The 23,163-nt window shown below is 45.3% G+C and overlaps 1 protein-coding gene across 2 annotated transcripts; it reads right to left on the bottom strand.

Moving 5' to 3' along the window:
* Positions 1-1,507: 1,507 nt before the first annotated feature.
* Positions 1,508-22,364, bottom strand: LOC149359504 (putative protein-lysine deacylase ABHD14B). 2 transcript variants are annotated; one of them, XM_089571715.1, is made up of 5 exons: positions 22,110-22,364; positions 17,939-18,174; positions 16,504-16,669; positions 14,361-14,665; positions 1,508-5,469 (listed from the first exon to the last, which is right to left on the bottom strand). In XM_089571715.1, exons 1-5 carry the CDS (start codon positions 22,117-22,119, stop codon positions 5,257-5,259), a joined length of 930 nt encoding a protein of 309 aa, XP_089427841.1. In that variant the 5' UTR covers positions 22,120-22,364; the 3' UTR covers positions 1,508-5,256. The 2 variants fall into 2 exon arrangements, with proteins under 2 accessions (XP_089427841.1, XP_089427842.1); XM_089571716.1 differs by having other exon boundaries at positions 17,939-18,105.
* Positions 22,365-23,163: the final 799 nt, after the last annotated feature.

Here is a 23,163-nt window from a genome sequence, read left to right as displayed (position 1 = left end):
AGAATAGGGTGCAGTTAAGCCTGGACACCAGCAACTGCTTGTGGCAGTCTTCTGATGTTCTACATTTTGTGTATGTTCCAGCAAAATCCTGCAGCCACGTTTGGAGCTATCAGCTGCAACAAAAGAACAATGCAAACGCTTACGGCTGCCGGTGTAGACAAAGAAAAAGGAGGGCCTTGGCAACAATGCCACTTATCACACACTTCACTCACGCATTCTTTGCACCCTTGTTAGCTGTAAAGTGGGTCCAGACTGATAAATGCCGTTTGCCGAGAGGCCGTTGCCATGATTGTGCCCACGAGTGCAACACGCAGTCTCCTTCTAGTGTACACAGTTTTGGAGGTTTGTGCCAGTCGTTTATTCTCCAAGCAAGCTCTCAGTGCTGGCATGAAGCCTCTTCACTAAGCTGGTTTCAAGCCTATGTTGGTTTGAAGATCATCCCCGTCAAAAGTTATCAATTTGAATAATTAGACTTCCGCTAACTAATTACGTTATGCAAGCTCTAATAGGCCTTTTATGATTGAGATGTGATGTTTCCGTAGCTTTTCGTTTTACCATGTTTATAGCAGTATAGCCGTATACTTGCATTTACCTTCTTAACAGCATAAGGGTGTACTCCAATGAATATTGATTGAATAAGTTGTGCTAGCAAAGAGGAAATATGGCCAAGAATTACCATTGTTTCTGTGGACTTCAATTTTTTGCTGTACTCTCACTGTACTCATCCGAAGCTGATCCCATCTGAACTAACTCCTGTGGAGCTCTGATATCTCTTCAAACAGGAAGTTGCTGCACACCATGTCGAGTTTCAGGCAGTCGGGAACACAGTGCCATCAAATGCAGTCAGTCGAAAAGAAGAACCGATGTATTGGGTGTGCTACGTAAAGGACCACCAGAGTTGGACTAAGAGACAAGTGTCCGCACGGTAATAAATTAGTCATTTTTTATAGAGACCCTAACTTGGACAAGCCAGAAAATTACGTAAAATCCGAAGACCTGTAATGGTGCCCCTTGAGAGTTCTTCCCAGCCACAATTGGTTCATCGTTTTAAAGTGCAGCATTCCTGTTCAATGACCACTTAAAAATCCAGCAGCTCAGCAAGTGCAGCCATGACACTAGAACGCAAAGTATTGCTTGCTTCACGTGAAGCAATCATGCGCCTGAGCGCAGCAACTTAACCCTTTCAGGCGCATTGTACACAATCGTGTACAAAGCGCCAACAGATGGTGCCAGTAGCGCCATCTGGGTGAGAAAACGGGAACTGCATTTGTGGTTTTGTGAAGAACAGTGTCTGCTCTTTACGGCAGGAAATACTCTAGTGGTGCTCCTAAAGGACAATCTATTAGCCTAGCATAACTTCCAGTTTCCTCTAATACCTGCCATGTCCCTTCTGGCACATCAACCATGGCTCAGAAGATTATAACTGCAGCAACTTAACCAAGTAGGTGCGCGGTTCTGAGGCATGCGAAAGCAATTTTCTCATGCCGACCAAGTTGAGAGCACCAGAAATTTTTTGCACAAAATTTATTTTCAACATCAAAATCATACAAAAATAAAGAGGCATCAAAACTCACCACTTTGAAACAGCAACAAAAACAACTCTGAAATTAGTTTCATGTACATTTAGGCTGACGAAAGCAGAGATATATGAAAATAACTCTTCTTCCAAGAAAACATACTTTGTGCAATTTCGGGATGTAAATGCGTAAAGGTGGGCTTGAACAGCGCGCATCAAAAAATATCTCTTGATTGCACCACGATTGCAATTAACAGTGGCACGCACCTTGACGACAAGCGAAAAAAAAAAGCAACAATGTGGCTACAGAAAGCTACCATATATTCGAGTACTCTGCAAGATTTAAAAGATATCACAACTGTTACAAAACTTTCACTGATCACCTGTTAAAAAAAAAATGTGTCTGGAGAGAATGCACTCGTATTCGAATGCGCATAGCAGAACAATTTGCCATTCTTAAGAAAAACTTTTCATTGGAAAGCTCAGCGAAGAAGAAGCTTTGCTGCACAAAAAGATCGGACAGGTGAAGAAACAAACACCTAGGACTAGTGCGGACTTCCAATTAAATTATTTTATACTTCAGCCAACTTTTATACACATTCCATCAGCCATACAAGCCAATTAGCCATACATCAGTCAAATTTATATAACATAGATCTATGAAAGCTGTAGGTTTTATCTCGTCTCCGAGGATAGGCCTTGCCTTTCGTGCAGGTTTTTCATGCACTGATATGACTGGTGAAATGTACAAAAAAGGTGGCTGAAACATGGAATAAACCAGTTGGAAGTCAGGGCCAGTCCAGTGTTTACTGACCTGTCCTGGTTTTCATAGCTACAAATCCCCCTGCCATAAATAGCCCCTAACAATTCACATGGTCGAACAGGCCAACCAGCAACTCTTGCAATAGGACTAGCTTGTTTGTAGTAGATCTCCGATCTGCAAGATCCATTTTCGATAACTGCTTCGTTATTTCCCCAAAAGGAACTAAGCTCATGGCACGGTATAACAAAAAAATGATAAGGCGTACAGCAGTAAAGCTCTGCACAGTGGGGGAAAGTGGACCACATCCCTTACGAAGGAACAGGCTTCCACCGGCATGTTTACGTGAACATGTCTTGCCAATACAGAACATCTTGCCAATACAGAAGAAACAGCTTGCAGTCTATCGATTAATACGAAAGGTCTAGGGTAACCCTAGAGTGGCTGGCACGTTGCATATGGAAGAGAACGTATACAAGTGTCAAAAGTTTGTTTCAGGTTGCAAAGGAATATCAAATCCCTGCAACATTGCACAAATCATATTGCCCGCCATGTTTAAAAAAGTAAAGCCAGAATGTAAGCTACCATAAGTGCTGGAGGCCCGTTGCAAAATCTCTCATCGCAACCCCACTAATAGAGCAATTGAAGAATTTCAGTGATCCCCCACTAAACCAGCAGGTGATTCGGAATCTGGTATTGTCCTAATTACCCTAATTTGCTGGTTTTTCTGCAGTGTAAGGGCCAGCAGTAACAATATTCTGGAATGTCATGGCTTTTATCATTGCCTGTGCTTAACAAAGCTAAGCTAAAACACCCGTGCATTTTAAAGAAAAATAATTACAAACTGTAATGTTCCGATTTTGAGGCATACTACTCTAAAATTCCTGAGCATCTGAGGTAAATGCCGAAGAAAATGCTGAATTTTTACACAGTTCAGTGTGGACATAAAACCCACAGTGCACGAAGCAGCTGTTAGAGGAGCTGTGCGATCACGAATTGTGCACTATTCATGCTAAGTGCTAATCACAGAGCTGCTACATTGGTAACCTCAACCGATCACCATATCACCAACCGTTCATCATATCCCAAGCTGCTTTAGTAGTACGATAACTCAGGCGCTGACAGTGGAGGTCACAAACCAAGAAAGCCATACCAGTGTCGTCTTGCCACACAACTAACCGGCATACAATTATCTGCTGTTGCAGTCAGTCCGAACCTCCTGAACATGACTTCAGGTAGTCCTTTTCGTTCAGAAATGTTTCCAGTTGGCTGCATAAAATTCTTCTGTGAAGCATTAATTGTCAGCTAGAACTGCAGGGTAGCACTGCAATAAGGCAAACAATGTCCTTTCCTGCCAATGTCTTTGCAATAAAATGGCAATTTCGCAGATGCCGAAATTCTGTGCGCGAATGGAGAAAAGTTGCATTTTTTATTACACGCTGCTGGGAAACCTTTCAATTTTTTTGTGTGTCGCACAGTGGTTAGGGTCTCGAAGCAAATCAGATAAACATCTCTGTGCCTGCCTGACTAAGACAGTTCTGTGGAAATTCTGTAGTTAGATAAAAAATCCAAAATGAGAGCATCAGGAATGAACATAATCTGCAATGCATAGAAAAGAAAAAAAGCACTAGTGAACGGAAAACCTACTGTAGAAACAGCTATGGCAAAAAGCTTCAAGATATGTTATGCTCTGAATGGTGCGCTTGCAGCAAAAATACTTGAAAAGAATACGTAACACGTACCTAGAATGTGGAGCAGCATTGCACAAGTCAAACATTGCCACACGTTTTGTTTCTTTTATATGTTGCAACACCAGCAAGACAAGTTCAGCAGTCCAAAAATGAACAATTGCCAGAAGTAACCAAATGGTAGTACTATGCATCAACATTGTCTACAGTATGCAATGTACACGTGAGAGAAGTGCTTAGTTCCACTTCATACAGCTCTGTCAAGAACCTGACAATCACATTTACTTGTGCACTTAAACATTAAAAAACAAACTAACAGTTTTCTGAATAACATTACTCTGGAAATAGTATATTTATGGCTTACTGCGACATCAGCAGTCTCAATGAGAGGTAGTTTCAACTCGGGCATTGCAAAAGCGCAGCATTTCTCTACACACACACACACAAAAAAAAAACGATCAAAAGCACTCGGGCTTTCACCTCGCAGTAAAGGAGGCTGAAAAATGTGGGGCATCGTTCCACAATGCTCGTGGACGATGCGAATAAATCGAGCGTGAAGAGCCTCACTCCACAATTCCCGAGGCTCACACAGTTGTGTACTCTATCAACAGCCAGCAATACCTTACGCTCTCAACATAAAATTGCACCGTTTCAACACACGCACACTAAACATGTGCAAAGGCCACACTTCGCATCCACACTGATTGTCCTGGACCAAACCAAACAAGCTCGCGACTTCAGAAGGCCACGAATAAAGATCACAACACCAGTAACACCAGCACTCCAGGCAGAAAAGAAACCGAATTTGAATTCCGAGACTGTAGGATTCCTAGGAGCTATTTCCTACCAACGACCTCAGTGAACAGTGCCACTAATATTTCACATTTCTAAACCAAGATGGGCAGGACCCTTCTACGCATACCAACAGTTTAAACAGGCTACGATGCTGGAAACGGCACACCAGCACTGTAACCTTCTTGCTTGCGGCGTGGTTTACATGGTGTAAGAAAAAAATACTTTCAATGTGCGCCAAAACTGCCTTCTTTCACTAGCCCCCTCCCCGCCCCACACACATCCACCATGACATGCTTCCCACAACAGCTGTTGCTTGCTTCGGCTACTTCACGGTCATTTCCAAACTTCCTTCACCACCCAGTCACCCTAAAACCCCTGCGATGCAACATCATTTACGAACGAATCCCTTCCCGCGTTTCGCAAGCTTCGACAGTTCAAGCCATCTGTTCCCCCCTTCCCCAGATGTGTGCGTTTGTGTGAAGAGCGTGACTGGGCGCTCACGAGCCCCCAGTGGCGGTGGTGGTGGCCTTCAACTCGTGTCGCAGTCGAAGGAGGAAGTTGTAGAGCGCCTGGTGCCACAGGTTAGGGTTGTCCAGGTAGGCCGGGTGTCGGCCGTGGGGGACCTCGACGGCCACGCTGTTGGGCAGCAGGTGCAGCATGGCCGAACTGGTGCCCCGGTCATGCTCGCCAAACACCACCAGCGTCGGCACCTGCCAACACACACGCACCAGAAAGCAGAGCCTAAGACAAAGGCTGGACACCTTAAAACGTTCATTGCGAAAGCAATACTACGCCAGGTCTAACCACTCGTCGCATGGTCCGTGGACCCCCTGCTTTCAAAAACGAATTGGCCGACATCGGTGACACATTCTCTACCGGTGGCTGTGATAGAAACAGCCACCGGCCAGTGCAGTGGTGCACCACTGCACCACTGCGCTGGTACAATGGTATGAGGACTCGCCGCATCTATGAATGTTAAGTAGAGAATGAGCAATTCTGCATTTATGGACATTAACCCACTACAGCTATCGCGTCATGACATTAAGGCAAAGCTTAAAGGGACACTGAGGAGAAATTGAATTTGGCTTGTATCAACAGAATACCAGCTCCTGATTACAAAAACGCCACTCATACTGACAACAAAGCTCTTGTAACGTAGAAAAGAGCAAGAGCCAAAATACAGGTATCGCCGCCACAGGCCAAACTCGCAAGTACAAGCGTGATGAGGTCATAGGACAAAACAGTGTTGCTAGAACGAATGGTTCTAGCAACACCAGGAGCAGAGAAACCATGAATCACTGAGGCGCAGCCAATGCATGCGCAAATCTCCTTGACGTCGCCAGATGGCGCCACGTGCCCGGCAGCTACGCGCACTCCTGAAGCATCGGGACAAATCAGCACCTGTTTTCCGGCGGTAGGCGGGCTCCCGGTATTCCGCTAGCGGTAACAAGGTACACGGTATGCTAAAGGTGTCTATTTGCGAGAACTTCGTTGACGACTTCGAGAACGAGATCCATCGTAACGCTGGCAAAACGCCAGTGCAAACGTAATCGAAGCGACTGTAGCGACGGCCGCAATAGCAGATAGATGCCTTCAACGTGCGGCCGGCGGTAGCTTTCTTTTCGGCTGCTGCTAGGCCGCACTGCTGGCCGCCAGAAATCACGGAGTCTGCGTTACGTCATGTGCACGTCATGTTTCATGTCTCTTAGTCCTGTGTAGTCATAGGAGAATCCCAAGTTTGAATCAGAGCGGCGGGAAAAACTTTTTCAACTTCGAATCCAAATTTCTTAGAAATAAAGGCATCTTTCGCTGCCGGCCAAGTGGCAACAAAGCCATGACATGCCGAACTATCGGATTTTACTATAAAAAAAATATTAAGTGCTCTCCTCACTGTCCCTTTAAGTGTCCTCTCCAACTGAAGAATGAACACCTGCTTTCGCACACCTACCAATTTTTCTTGTTTTCTTACAGTACAAAGTAGAGTCAAATATAACCGCTAGTATTCCACCAACAATCCCCTTCACAGATATCACAATAAATTGAACCAAAAATGAATTTTTCAGTAATGCGTCAACAGTATTCGGCCAATCATTACACAGCTGCCCTTATAACCGGTGTGCTTCCATATTCGCCAATTTCGATTCACCAATTGCCACCATGAGAGTGGGTTTCCAAGCAGATTTTTCCTCAAAAAAGGTCTGATGGCAATATTAGGCCACTGCACTACATTTCCATCACAGTACACTGAAAAAGCTCTGCTGCATCCCGGATCAACCAACTGCAGGACTGAAAAGGATTCTCCAAATTTTGTGGATTGCCAAGACCAAATTTAGCAACTGCTGCCTGGAACCTTTAGCAAAGGGTTCTGAGCATCAATAATTGCTTGCTTTGTTTCTTAAGTTAGCCTCACACACATTAAAAATGCATTTAAACAGTTAGTTGAGTGCAAAAAGCAAAATCAGTGCCAGGACATACTGAGCAACACTACATAAACGGGTCAACAAACCACCTAGCAGCAAGGATGCCCCCAGTGGACACACTGGCATCTCGTTCGAACATCACTGGGATGTCAGCACATCTCTTTCCCCATGACGGAGACACACCAGACCGGAAGAAAGTTGAATGGCACCTAACAGAACACCAAACCAGTGCTTGGCTGGAGATCACTCCCCATGAAAAGCTGAAACAGTACTTCAGAAACAATTCCTACACTGGAGTAGTCTCATCTGAGTACAGTCACACCTAGCTGTAACAAAGCAGTTTATAAGGAATTAATGAAGAATCAATGAATATAACGAGGGAATGGCTAATCACCATAAAAGTTTCTACAGAAGCCCATGTACCTGATATTAAGGAGCTATAAAAAACCCCAACCGAACTCCACTGGCCATTTTGTGCATAGTATAGACCTTTCCAGCATGGGCGCAGTCATATTGCTCGCTGGACTGCTTTTGCACCTCGCACTACCTATCCACTATGCTTGCAGCAAAGTGCACAGAGTGGTTCAGTGAACAATAAGGAGATGCCCAGGGAATGCTTGGCAACAGCGAGCGTGAAAGGTGATCCAGAAGACAATATGGCAGCCTACACAGCAGAATCTCAATCATACAAACATGGTTGATACGAATTCGCATATTCCCCAGCTTGAGCAGATTGTGCACAACGTGCAGAATTTATAATGTTCCAAACGCTCTCCCGCACCACTACACGTAATACGAACGTGCGAGCCGTGATTGCACCCACGAACACAAAGAGCTGCCCATATGCCACAACGCGATCGCCAGCCGCGTTGTACATATTGGGAGCAGTCAGCAGTGGCCTGCGGTGCACAACGCTGATGTAGTGAGACAGTTGGCTTGTTTTGGATGACACCAGATTTTGGACAATAAGAATATTTTAAGGCGAAAGCCTTCAATGCCTCATCGTTGTCTGCAAAAGGTTGTCAGCAGAGCTGTCACGCTTCTTCTGGTCAGACCAAAGAAAAATCTTTGTGCACGATAGGATTCGAACCACCATCCTTCCGTTCCGCAGCTGAGCGCGCTAATGGCTACGCTACTTCCTACCAACGCATATGTAGTTCTCCTTGTCTAGGACGCTGGAGAGTGTTTGCAGAAAGGCGTCGAATCAGACAGATGCCTCCCAAACGCCCTCCAGTGTCTGCAGCATTTAAGATTCACAAACAATTGTGTACTTAACATCTTAACCACACATCAGTGACACAAGCAGCAACACAGCGCTAAATGCTTTCACCTCACCGCACTTTAGATGAGGTGAAAGGTGAAAGGCGCATGTCAAGAAGGAAAGGGTGGAATTCGGGACATGTTGGGTTCCCCCGCGGATAAAAAGACAAGCGCCTGGCTTAGAGGACGACCCTGGCTCCTTGTCATACTGGACTGAACCAGACAAGATGCAGCCAGGGAAAAAAAAAAAGTGTGTGTGGGGGGGGGGGGGGGGGGGGGGGGACAACCGCCTTCCAGATGAAGCAAAAAAAAGGAGCTACTTATCCAATGGGTCTTCCGGTCCAATACAATGGCGCTGCTGTAGTGCTTGACCACTAAGCTCTTCAGTCACAGTAATCCCACAAAGCAAAAGCTGTTTCTGGTGTGCGGAACTGAAAGTTTTAAGCAGCCCAGCATGCAACATGGCCAAAGCAGCCAACTTGGGAACTGCGGTCAGAGCATGCCTAACCGAGCATGCCATGAACGGTGAAATTTGAAGACGATGAAGGAGGAAAACAGGTGTGAAACGGAATGTTGCTATCCCATGCAAGTAGAGGTGGCTCCTACTTCTATTCAGCAGCGCCTGTTTGTCCTATCCAAGCAAGGTGCCACTGTCTGAACAAAAATTACAGCAGTCATGCGTTGGGTTGGGTTGTGTTGGGTTTTATGGCACATAGGCAGCTAAGGCCATCATGCGCCAAGCACAAGGTATGGAAAATGTTTTCTGCGGGATATAATAAAAATGTGGAACGTGATCAGTGGTGTAAAAAGCCTAAAAAGTTTAACTACCTAGTAATAACAGACAAAACGAGATTTAAGAATGGCTAATGGTAAAAGCTTTAAAAAAAGGTCAGGCAGCCTCAGCGTCCATCCTTGGCTGGCCAAGGATGTCGAGGATCCCAACCAATCAAATAAAAGCCTCAGCCTTCTCAGGACTGAGAAAGTGGCTGAGGTGTATCATGTAATAGAGTGAGCCAGTGGTTCAATAATTGTAGTTTTTCCAGTACGCCTGCTTCTTTTAAAAAGCTAAATATAGAAGGAATGTTAACAATGGCATTATCGTGTAAGAGCAGTGCTGGATGGAAAGGAATGCATTCTCTATAAAATTGACTAAAATACTTTTTTCTCAGTTTTTCAAGTTTAACACAAGAGATTAAAATATGGTTAACAGATAGTTCGTCTCCGCATTCTTCGCAAACAGGTTTGTCTTTTTTTGTAAGGAGAAAGTTGTGTGTAAGGTGCGTGTGGCCTATTCGGAGACGGCATAAGATAACTTTTTTAAAACGTTCCTGGTGCACACACGACTTAAATTCACCTAAAACTGGTTTTACCAAGTGCAGTTTATTTTTTACTTCACTGTTCCAAGCCGACTGCCACTTTTTCCTTAGTTTCCTTTCTATTGATTTCATGTAGTCATTATAGGGTATACTTACTTTTTGAATTTCCCTTCCACGAGCCTTAGCAGCACACAGATCTGCTCTCTCGTTGCCTGTTATTCCAACATGACTAGGTACCTAGCAGAGTTTTATGTTTTGTCCTCGAGCTGTGGCTGTTACTATGTCGTGTATGATGTCACCAAGTATAGGAGTGATAGCGTTTCCAGAGTGGAGAGCTGTAATTACACTTAAGGAGTCTGTATAAATAATACTGTTTGGGAGGTTCTCGTTAACTATTTTTTCTATGGCCATACAGACTGCGTAACTTTCTGCAGTGAAGATGGATGTGCACTGTGGAAGTCTTATTGTTTTCTCCGAATTCCCTCGTACCACTGCACTTCCTACGTAAACATCTGTTTTTGATCCATCCGTGTAGAAATCCGTAAAACTATTGTATTTTTTTTTCAGTGCAAGGAATTCTTGTATTATATGTTGTTGTGGAGTTTGTTTTTTTATGGAAGTGTGTAAGAGTGAGGTCACAGATTGCAGGAAAATTGTACCATGGAGGCAGTGGATTTCGTCTTGGTGCAATGGCAGGTAGTGTGTTTAGAACGCCGAGGTTTCGGCACATCTCTTCAAAACGCAGGAGGAGTGGCCTTATAGCTAGCGACTTGTTGTTATACAGTGTTCTTGATGGGCATTTTGTGACTGTGGGGTAACATAGGTGTTTGGGCAGCGAACGGATTTTTAAAATGTATGAGCATGTGAGCATGGTTCTTCGATCTGCAAGTGATGGTTCGTTGGTTTCTGCATAAAGACTGTTTATGGGTGACGTCCTGTATGCACCGGTGGAAAGACGCAAACCTAGGTTGTGTACTGGATCTAGTCATTTAAGGTATGATGGTCTCGCTGAGCCATACACGATACATCTATAATTAAGGGTAGAGCGCACTACAGAACGGTGAATTTTTAAAAGACATGTTCTGTCGGAACCCCAATGTTTTCGTGACAGTACTTTTATTATATTCAGGGATTGAGAAGCTTTCTTTTTGAGGGTGTTTATGTGTGGCAGGAATGTGAGTTTTTTGTCAAAAGTTACTCCCAAAAACTTGTGTTCATCGTTCACTGGTAATGTGACCTCATTCAGGAAAAGAGTGGGATCGGTGTGCAGCCCTCTTCTAAGCGAGAAGAGTACAGCTACTGACTTTAGCGAGGAAAACTTGAATCCATTTTTATCTGCCCATGTTGTTAGTCTGTTTACTGTCAGCTGTATTTGCCTTTCACACGATGTAACACTAGAGGATGTGCAAGCAATCTGGAGATCGTAGACATAGATTGAATACATGATGGACTTTGGAATTATTTTTGCTAGGGAGTTCATTTTTACTATGAAGAGCGTAGTGCTTAATATGCATCCCTGAGGTACGCCATTCTCTTGAGTGAACTTGTTAGAAAGAGTGGCACCGAGACGTACTTCAAATGAACGGTTGGACAAAAAGTCACTCAAGCATTTCAGCATCCTACCACGTATGCCGAGGTCTCCAAGGTCCCGCAGAATGCCGAACCTCCATGTGGTGTCATAAGCTTTCTCTAAATCAAAAAAGACCGCAAGGCAGTGTTGTCTGTGTATAAATGCTTCTCGAACTGTGTTCTCAAGGCGAACAAGATGGTCTGTTGTAGAGCATACTTTTTTGTACCCACACTGATGAATGTCAAGATGTTCACGTGATTCTAATACAAACATCAACCTTATGTTCAGAACACTTTCAAAGGATTTTGCAAGTACGCTTGTCAGAGCTATGGGTCTGTAATTGCCAGGGGATGTAGGCAGCTTTCCGGGCTTTAAGAATGGTACCACAATGGCTTTTTTCCAAGCCTCTGGTATTTCTCCTGATACCCATATTTTGTTAAAAAATGTGAGAAGTGATACCACAGCAGGCTCAGACAGATGGGCGAGCATTTCGTAATGAATGCCATCTGGTCCTGGTGCAGTCTTTTTACCGGCAGAAAGTACGCTCTTAATTTCTTGTAGTGTAATTGGGATATTATATGCTTCGTGAGCATTGCCTGTTGTCGGCAGTCTCTGTCTTTCGGCCGTGTTTTTATATTTTAAAAATGATTCTGTGTAGTGAGAGGAACTCGATATAGTGGAAAAATGTTCACCTAATATATCTGCTTGTTCTTTTATATTTGTCTGCACACCAGGAGCCGTCAGAAGAGGAACCGTGAATGGGGAGTAACGACCATCTAGTTTATGTACCTGCTCCCACATTTTTTTTATGTGATGTGGCTGTTTATTGATGAAACGAAGCTCTGCCATGATGCTTTTTCGGCATTTCGACGTACGGTCCGAGCCCTAGCTCTTGCTTTCTTAAAGTTAATAAGGTTCTCCTGCGTAGGGTATCTGCGAAATATACCCCAAGCTTTGTTTTGCAGTTTTTCTGCTTCTTTGCAATCTTCAGTCCACCACACTTTATGGTTTTGCCGTACTATTCCTGAAGACTGAGGTATAGCCGAGTGTGCGGCAGCGAGAATACAAGTTGTGAATTGTTCATTTATTTCATTGATATTAAGATTCTCTAAAACAATTTTTTCTAAAGTGGCTTGTGTTCTAAAAAGTTGCCAGTCTGCTAAATGAAGCTTCCAGAGCCGTGGCTTTGTCGGGATGACTGATGGTGGGGATGACAGGCTGATTTCAACAGGCAGATGATCGCTTCCATAGGGGTTGTCTAAAACACCCCATTTAAAATCGCTAAAAACAGATGGAGAACTAAAAGACAAATCTAAAACACTCATTTTTCCTGAGCTAGGACAGCAATAAGTGGGCTTACCGGTGTTTAGGAGACAAATGTTATTTGATAGTATAAAATCCTCAACGACATGACCCCTACTATCGGTTTTATCACTGCCCCAAAAACAAGAGTGTGCGTTAAAATCTCCCACCACCACGTATGGTTCTGGCAACTGTTCTAAAAGGTTCTCTAATTCATGCTGCGTTACTTCGAGGTGCGGTTGAAGATATATGGAACAAAGTGTGATGGTTTTGTGAGCAACCACAGTGGCTGCTACGGCTTCGAATTTAGTTTTCACTTTGAGCTCGCGAGCTGCTACTCCAGGCTGCACAACGATGGCTACGCCTCCCGAGAGTCTGCTCGCCCCTTCTCGGTCCTGGCGGAAGACAGTGTATTTTTTTAGCACCTTTGTGTGCCGAGGACCTAAATTGGTTTCCTGCAGGCATAAAGCAACAGGAGAATTTGTGTTTAAAATGTCTTTGATATCTGTATAGTTATTTACGAGTCCTCGGCAGTTCCAGTGTATTATGAAAGCCATCTTTAGGTTGTGTGTGCGTGAAGAAAAACTAAAATTAACTTGGATTTGGCCCCGTGACTCGGGACCTGAAATTTTTCAGTCGATCCAAGGAGCTTCGCCGTCCGTCCGACGTGGACGGCACGGGGCTGCCTTGGGTTGTTGTGTCCATCGCCTCTGCAGAGGCGCTGGACGACCGTGCGGGAGGCACGTTGATTTTCAAGTTAGACCTCGACCTGTGGGAAGAGGTCTTGAGGCCCGCCAACCCGGGGGTCTGCGTTGCCTCCTTCGGGGTTTGCGCTACTCCACACGGGGGCGCGGGTGGCCCCGCCACACGCTCACTGCGTGTGGCCTGGACAGGTGCCGAAGCCTGGTGTGGTGTGCCGCGCCCACGCACCACATCGGCAAAGTTTGGTTTTGCACTGAAGGAGAATGTGTTTGTTTGAGCATATCGCCTTCTTGCTTCCTTGAAAGAAATGTTTTCAGTAGTCTTGAGAGTAATGATTTCTTTTTCTTTTTTCCAAGAAGGACAAGATCTGGAATAGGCAGCATGGACTCCTTCACAGTTTGCACACCGCGGTGTAGCAACACATTCTTCAGATTGGTGTTCTTTTGACAGTCATGCTTTTCTACAATTATCGAGTGTTCGTTACAGGTAGGCCCAAGTGAATGCTACTGCACAAACAGTCCAGATCACATCCACAGCCACAGGATGAAAGTACTACAGCATGCAATTAAAGTTAAGCAGTGAACCTCAGCAAAACGTTACCCAGATTCACTGCTTAACTCAGCAGCAGAGTTGCTCAGCAGCAGGGTTGCTCAGCAGCAGAGTTGCTCAGCAGCAGAGTTGCTCAGCAGCAGAGTTGCTCAGCAGCAGAGTTGCTCAGCAGCAGAGTTGCTCAGCAGCAGAGTTGCTCAGCAGCAGAGTTGCTCAGCAGCAGAGTTGCTCAGCAGCAGAGTTGCTCAGCAGCAGAGTTGCTCAGCAGCAGAGTTGCTCAGCAGCAGAGTTGCTCAGCAGCAGAGTTGCTCAGCAGCAGAGTTGCTCAGCAGCAGAGTTGCTCAGCAGCAGAGTTGCTCAGCAGCAGAGTTGCTCAGCAGCAGAGTTGCTCAGCAGCAGAGTTGCTCAGCAGCTGGGGAGGGTAAACTCAGCTCAGCGAGACAGTAAAAGTGAACACTTGCCGTCCTTTCTCTCAGCCTCACCTTTATGCAGCTGAGGTTTGGGATCTGCTTGGGCAGGTGCACCTGGAGTGGTGGGTGCACAGCAGACTTGTCCACCGGAGCATCACCGGTGTCGCATTGCACCTGCTCCAGCACATTCCAGCCGACGGGGGCAACCGGAACATAGCCAGCCATCTGCTGCCAGTGCTTGATGAGAAAGGGCAGGCTGAGCTGGCCACTCAGGCTGGGGCTCACAATCACTGGCCGCTGAAGGTGAAGGGCGGCCACAAGGTGCTGGACAAACGCTGCCTTGTCAGGGATCTTGCCATCTGGGGAATTGCCGAAACCTGCCGAGGAAGCATTTAACACGCCTTCATTACCAGACACCGAAGAAAAGGTTTGGCTTCGTTCATGGGGGTTTACTGTCCAAAAGCGACTCAGGCTGCGAGGGACGCCATAGTGAAGGGCTCCGGAAATTTCGACCACCTGGGGTTCTTTAACGTGCACTGACATCGCACAGTACACTGGCCTCTAGAGTTTCGCCTCCATCAAAATTCGACCGCCGCGGCCGGGATCGAACCCGCATCTTTCGGGTCAGCAGCCGAGCGCCATAACCATTGAGCCACTGCGGCGGCTCCGAAGAAAAGGTGCCACATTGCCCTGGCTCAGTGATCATGCTGTCATGCAGCCATGGAAAGAGAATTCAGTGAACTAAAAGACAAAGGCACATTCAGCAGTACTATTACTGCACCACTGTACGAAGCTCTGTTTAATGACATCAGTGAGGGCGAGGATGAGAAATTGTAAAGCAGACATCAATGAAGAGTACGAAGGCAATGAGGCACATTAAATGTCGTATGTTTCAGTAAATGCATGTTCATTTTAACACCCGTGCGAGCACATACCAATCAACAACAGTGCACCCATCGCCCAATGTCTCAAAGACAGAGTGTGAACAGCATGGATCGAGGCAGGACGCAGAACACGAGAAGGCAACAAGCACATTGCCCCTCCTTTGTGTACTGCAACTTATGATGATGATTTCGTTTTTAATGGTGCTAGGGCAGCTTTGGCCAAAGAGCGCCATGGCACGAGGTACTTTTCTTTACATAAGGCGAGGTCAGACCCATTTCCCACACACTTCACCCAAAAGAAGCCAAGCATAAGGCCAGGGAACACTTGTACTCATTTTATCACCATTGGCACTAAGGATTGAACCCTGCATCTCCTGCATACCAGGAGGATGCTCAGACAACCAGGCCACCGCCGCGGCACGGATGCGACACCAAGTAGACCACTTACTTGTCCACCTTAGGCACCTGACAGCATAGCGTGTAACATCAGATTATCGCAGTGCGCATGTGCATTCTACATGATACCGGTGTGCCCGTTCTTTCTGTGCCGGTCCACACTTCTAGGACTGTTTTTGAACTACCATGGACAATTTTGGTACAGTGCACAATGATCAGTGCAGGACGCTTTGCCGTGCCAGCTTCCTCTTTCAGCCACAAGGTAATATGGGGGCATCGTGCAAGACAATCAACATGAAAACAAACACTAAACAGACTTGCCAACAAGTAGAAAGATTGGAGAGTTTGACAAAAGGCAAGCATTTCCTGAAATATAGCAACAAGTGGGTACAGTGGTCACCACACGGTGTCGCACTCTCAATTTTTCAATAGGTGGAAGATTTTTGCCGTACCTCTTTCATGCAGTGTTTATGTGATGTGTAGAAAAAAAAAAACAGCAGCTACCGAATTCACGTTACTTTGTGTCTACACGGCTTTGAAATCTACGAGCATGCGCTTGCATGAAAGTTAATGAGTTACGTTGTAGGGCAGGTTGGTGGTGCTTTGCTATTGTGAAGATGAATTCTAAATGGATGACACATAAAGAAAAACCTGTCTCATTGTTTCTTTTTTTGTGCGTCGTACATGTGGACTTCATCTGTCCAACAGCTTGACAGCCAGAGCATGTAAACCTTTGCTCTAAGATGCAGTGGTTGTGTTCAGGCATGAAACACTCACCAAGCCTGTCACACTCAGGATTAGCTTAAACATGCACAGCAGAATGAGCTCGGTCGGGCTGAGACCATAGCGCATCCTAGGCAAACTTTGTACAGCACATGGAAATAAAGGGCAATGGGGAGGACTGGCGACAAACGCGCCGCACTGCTCTCACTAACCAGGCATGTCGATGGCCACCACTCTGTATCCCATGAGGCCCAGCATGCCGAGTGTCCCGAGGTTGAACCAGGTCTCCGACTTGAAGGCCGCGCCATGCAGCATGAGGACACTCAGGTCGGTGCAGGCCCCATCAGGGTTCACCTCTCGATAGAACACAGTGAGGTCCTGCAGTGGAACACACGCAAAGGAAAGATGCAGCCACACAAAAGTGACGTCAAAGTGACACTCTCTCGTAGTCTTGGCTACGGCACGCATTTTTCGGGACTGTTGGGCGTAACCAGCTTGCATAGGCTTCGAATTGGCAGAAATTTTGGTAGCCAGAGACAGCAAACGCAGTTTCACTGTAGGCCAAGCTCATATGCCAATCATGGTAACGCCACAAGCAACTTTTTCGATACTCACTGTCAGTGCATGCACTGGTATCACACTACGGCTGCTTACATTAGGCTTCCCAGATCAGGTAGAAAAACCAGTTCCAGAAAAAAAAGCCGTTTTCAAAGAAACACGGAGGACAACTCGAATTTTTTTTTCACACCAATAACTGATTTGTCTTTTTCTGACTAAGTTCGTCTGACAGCAAAAGATCCATTTACTGCCGAGAAAAATCTGATTTAAAAATTCTCAGCATTCAACCCAAACTCATAACACTGAGGCCAAAAAGAGGACTGATCACCGTTTGGAAGTGATTGCCAGTGCAGCCTAGCCTGGTGGTGGCGACACCTGCACGTGATTTGTTTTTACTTTGTCTAGCCTATAAAACCTCCTCTTTCAGTGAAAGCAAACATCTTTATCAACAGAACTCTGTACACGATTGATACAGGCCCACTTCAATTTATTCTTAGTGTCTTGACATTACCCACAGCTTATTTGAAGATTCTGCACTGCGTTCCGCACTCAATGACTGAATATGTGTTATTGAGAAGGAAAAAGCGCTTGTTATAGGCTCTACCAACTGAACTCGAGCACTGAACTGCACGCAGTGGGTGCACTGTACAAACCCACCGTAGACTGCAGCCACTGCACACAGTGAGGAGCTGAGTTCAGTTGTTAGAGCTTTCAACAGCACTTTCTCCTTCACGACATATTCAATTAGTGATTAAGGAACACATACAGAATCGGCAAGTAAGTAATGGGTAGTGTAATGGGACACTGTACACAGTGGCTGCACTGTACAGACCCTCCGTAGAGTGCAGCCACTATGCTAAAATTTCACCCGTCTATGCGGGTTTGGTCCTGGCCGCAGCGGTCGAATTTTGATGGAGGCGGAATTCTAGAGGCCCGTGTGCTGTGCGATGTTAGTGCACGTTAAAGAATCCCAGGTGGTCGAAATTTCCGAAGCCCTTCATTCACTACGGCATCCCTCATAGCCCGAGTCTCTAAGAAGTTAAACGCCCATAAACCAATTGTCTGTGCCATGCCCCAGAGGCCACTTACATCGACAATGACAGTCGCCTCCGTTGGCTTGACCTGGTTTGCTGTGCTGCTGACACTGCTCGGCACATTCAGCTTCTTGTAGTTGAACGAACGCCACGAGCTCTTGATGTCGGCGGATGATGGCTGGTCGAGGTCATTCCTTGGGACGACGGTCGTCGTCTTTTCTTCTGGCAAGCCGATGAAAATTCCGTAAAAAAATATGCCAAACACAAGAACAACCACAAGGATCCGATGACCTAGCAGGAGCAGGGAGGGGAAAGACGACACAGGGAAAGAAAAGCTTGTTGCCGGCATGCATCACCGTCATCGGGCTGGCAACAATGTGAGGGACACAGACACAGAGGAACACACGCCGAGCAGAAATCGGGAGCCCTAAAACAGTTCTAAGCACGGTGCATTCAATGACCTGAAATAAGGAAATTACTGCTCAAGACTACAGAAGGAAAGATTTGCCCTGGGCCCCACTGTGGCTATAATAGTTAACTGATCAATTTTTACGAGCAAAAGCTGAGGAAGCAACTGCATAGTGCATTGCTAAGGCAATTCCCAGGTTAATTTTGACAACAACAGTTTCCTCAAGGAGGCACAAAACATGTTCTCCAGACGCTTCCACATGTAGGTGGGGTTTTCCCGACTTTTCCTTGGCTTTTTGGGTACGCCAGCTTGCTCCAGGGGCAGAATCCGTGATAATGCATGACCTAGTGCAGCCTGTACAAACCATCTGCTAAGTCAATTGTGCGTGAGTGCATTACTGAAGTTTTTTTAGTGATGTGCTTGTGAATGTGCTCTCCTCTTGTGTAAGGAGACTGGCCAATGGTGGCATCTATGTGCGGTAACAGAACACAAGGAAATCTGACAAAACAGTGCACGAAACGGGAAGGCGAGATCAGAAGAAATGCACAAAAGCACACATTGGTGTCGCAGGGCTTCCTTAAAAGGCAGCTCTTGAGGAAGGTTTAATAACAATTTGAGTTGACTATTGCATTATACTTCTTGAACTTCCCTCCCTTAATTGCATTGAATAGTTTCTCAAAATAATTAGTAAAACATTTGCAAAACAGCAAACACTAGGAGGTCAGCACAGGAACTGGGTTTCGACCAACACGTTACTACATGATAGACCAACAAGTGAAGCCATGAATACTGTCACGAAACCCCCTCATGTGCATGTTAAATAGCTAAACTGGAAAATCAGTGATAACTTCAATTGTTATTTGTCTGAAATGGCCACAAACAAGATTGAATCTCTTCTGCAGAGCAAATGCAGAGCGAATATCAATGGGCAGGTAGCTCGTGATGTTACACATTCATGGCTGCCTGAAGAAGTCCCAACGGAGGCCACAAAACCGGAATTTTTCAAACTGATTTGTGTCCAAAGAAAATGCCACGCGACTGCGAAACTGGGCACAAAGGTTCAGAGGATTGAGTGAGGAGAACCTACTATAAACATTTCAGCAATATGCCTGAACATAAAAAAAAAATTCTCTTTAACGTGGAAAAAATTGCAGCAAGAGAGTTTTTTGCATTTTGCTACCATAGAAATGCAGTTCCTGTGACCAGGATTGAGCCTGCAATCTTATGTTCACCTCCTCGTGCAACCTAATGAAACTTCAGTACCAGAGCACCGTGCTGCCTCCCTGAATAGACAGACTGGACAGCAGGTATGGTCTTCATTAAGCAACTGCTACGTTGTCACAATTTACTGAAATCTTGGAAGTAAAGGTTAACACTGATTGTAGAGAATGATAGAAGTGGAAATTCATGAGGCCCACACTTTCTCACTGCAAAGCCGAAAACTGCACAATTTGCAATTACTAGACTGCATGTTTGCAGCTCTGTGGCTTCGTCTCAAAATCAGGTATCCGAAGTTCCCCAAACTACACTCGTTAGTGCAAATTTGGTGAAATCAGAATGGTGAGAATGATCAAATTTGAATCTTACAACACCATAGAATGCAGCTTTGAGTTAAACCTTTAAGGTGCTTTGTATACAATTTCGTACACAAACAACACACAGCTTCGTAAGCAGCTTTGTACACAGCTTTTTCTGAGTATGCTGCACCTGGCAGTGATTTCATTGTTTCATCCAGATTTAGCTTTAGCATTATTCTTGTCGCAAATAAGTTGGTATTTTTTGCGATATAGCGATAACGGATTGTTTTTTTGCTCAATTTTGAGTGTAATGCGCATTTTTGAAACAAAGCGATTCCACGATCTCTCAGGTGCTTACATGACAAATCCAGGAATTTCCATGTCACTATTTCCAACCAATCTGACATTCCGTACGAAATATTGCACATCCCTGAAAAAAACTTACCCACTGGTCTTTCGCACTGGACATTAACAAATTCGATTTCTTGAGGCCTGAATATAAGATTTAGGCCGAAAAATCACTTTTCGATCAAAACAAAGAACGGCGTCTGAAAGCGTTAACTAAGGCCTCTGTGAAACTTATTCCAAAATATAAGATTTAAAAGAGCACTTATGGACAAGCTAATCTAAATTGACAGAGCAATGATCAAAGGCTAATGGTGACAGCATGCAGGTATAACATGAACTGATAATGAAATAAGTGCCTTTATAAGACTGCCAGCAACGTGTGCCTGGGCCAGCATAAATGGCGTTAGACAAGCTGAGGGCGTTAGAAAAGCTAAACATGCCTTTGTTGCATGTCTATTTTTGTGTACCCGCAAGCAATTTCTACTACTGCAAAAAATTTGTATTAAGTTTTGCTTTTGTAGCTTTGTTTCGCAAATGCGCCTTCACAAACGTTATCCCAACAGGGTCACTCCACTCGAGACAAGATGCAGGCAGCAATCTCGTGCTGGTGTTTATCTTGTTGGTTTATGTGGAAACATCACAAGTGTTCGTTCTAGTCCTATTCGCGCAATTCGCGCAATGCATTTATTGAACTTTCTTCATTAAAAAAAAGGGCTGGAAAATTTTTTACTGAAGAGTTGACGCCTCCCACCCATCCTCCCTTGTGCTGAGTGACCGTCGCGGCAGGGAGTCATATTTGAGCACGTTCGTCGCCGAAGCAGACTCGCAAAATTGATGAGGCAAGTTAGGTTAGTTTGCACGCACTAGTAAAACTCAGAATACCATTTGTCAGGCGCGACTGACACGAGTGGCACTACCTTTCCACTGAACAGCAATTGCAAAGCCAACAGTGTACTGTCAGAACTTCCTTCAAACAGCAGCATCATCGCTTACAACGAAGTAGGCATAAAACTACGAAAAGTGAAGCAGCTGCGCTTCAGAGAAACGAATTTTCATTTAGTGTTATCACTCACAACGCGAGAATCATACAACGAAGTAGGCATAAAACTACGAAAAGTGAAGCAGCTGCGCTTCAGACAAACGAATTTTTCTTTAGTGTTATCACTCATAACGCGGGAATCAATCTAAGCGCTGCCGACACAAGTGTGCGCCCAAACTCGGGTCTGCATGGCTAAACAAGGGAAGGTCAAAACCGAAAAATTAGTACCAAGCTAGTACGTGTTTCTGAGCATCATGTGACATTTGCTGAAGGTGTGTGTAAAACCGCTTTGGCTACAACTGGACGCTTGAAAACATTGATGTAGCGGAGGCTATGATGCAGCAGGTGTTTAACGCGACGCTTCTAGTCGAACCGCTTCCGGCTTCTAAAAATGACTGTCTTGTGAATGCTAACAGCCAACAATTAAACACGCCACGCGAAGCATGGCGGGCTGCAAGTTTTCAAGCGAGTATTGGAAAATTACGCTTAACGTGAGCAACCATATTCTTATCCGGCTATTCAAGAAGGAATGCGTTTGCTCCCTTAGTAGCGCGCTGGAAGCGCGGTCGTCACAACAAAAGCTTTGTCGACAAACTACCGGTCAATGTTCTGGGGAACTGAACTCGCGCTCGCTTCAATGGAAGCGCTTAAAATGGACCTAGCTTTCCCTAACACGCTGGGTACCAAATGTCACAAGGACGTGATAACTGCAACGACCACAGCTGTAGCCGTTACCGCTTGTGCGTACTGCCGACACGATAAACTGTCCTCGTTAAACTAGCACTAAAAAATACAAAAAGAAAAGCACAGCAGCACATGGTCAACCCCGAGGTGGGAGGTGGCTAGTAGATAATTTTTTTTTTCTCGTTATTTCCTATATTTACTGAGGGAATTACATAAGCGGAAGACTTACCTGTTGCCATGTTTTTTAACCCGTGGAGACGACCCGTTGGCGAACTGCGTCCTTGAGTAGCACGCACAATTAGGGGATAAGCACGGAGAAGATGCCGCCGCGTCAGTACGGCCAAGGCAAACGAGTTCAATGAGCCCGGAGCTCAAGCAGCTCAAGGTTCCACGGCTGCAATAACTTATACTGCGCTAAGCAGCAGCATAAAATGCAGAACCTACCGGCAACGAAGCGGACCGCGAACGGATCGGATTGGATAGAAAATTTCTATCCAATCCAGGTCGACTTAACGCACGCAATGCAGACCTGCCACTCGGTAGGAATGTAACGAGAATCCGAGTTATCAGCCCGCAGGTGTCGCTAGCTGCCTACAATGCGGTCGAAAGCGGTATATTCAAGTGCCGCTCTCGGGCGATGGCAATTTTAATCGTAAATAAATTCTTATGATGTTCTGAGTAATTACACAGAAGTATAGTAGAGCATGGCAGGAAGTCAAGTGGAGAGATAAGATGAATAAGTCTGCAAAGGATAGGGTGGCGGCAGCTGGCGAAGGTCTGAAGTAATTGGAAATCAGTGGGAGCGGTCTATTCTCTGTAAAGGACGTATAACCAGGCTGATGATGATGATAAAATAATTATATCTAGTAATGTCAAATCACAGTTTTTGAACATATGTACCTGAACACACTGATTGTGCGCGAAAGGGTGCACATCTTTGTCGTTTGAACTTCTTCCTGGTTTTTACAAGTTATCTGAGAACAACGATAAGTACTTCATTGGCGCGTGGTCCAATGCGAGGAAACTTCGCAAACGCCCATTTCCTTCCATTCTCTGCGGTCATCAGCGCTATCAGGATGTCCCCAACAAGTTTGAAAATAACGTGTTTGATTCCCATCGTATGCCATCGGCAATTATTAATCACAGATTCAAAACGAATAGCATGATGCCCTCGCCATCACGGCCATTGCGGCAGCAGTGCAGGAGGAGGAGGAGGAAAACCTGTTATTGATAAATCTATCCTTCGCTTGTCTTCTTGAGTGAGCCCTCAGTTTCCTCAGTCC

This window comes from Amblyomma mixtum, chromosome 2, assembly GCF_055824585.1.
Source record: "Amblyomma mixtum isolate Tamu chromosome 2, ASM5582458v1, whole genome shotgun sequence".
NCBI classification, from domain to species: Eukaryota; Metazoa; Arthropoda; class Arachnida; order Ixodida; family Ixodidae; genus Amblyomma; species Amblyomma mixtum.
Note: the sequence above shows the minus strand (reverse complement) of the source record. Positions and strands in the feature narration are given on the sequence as shown.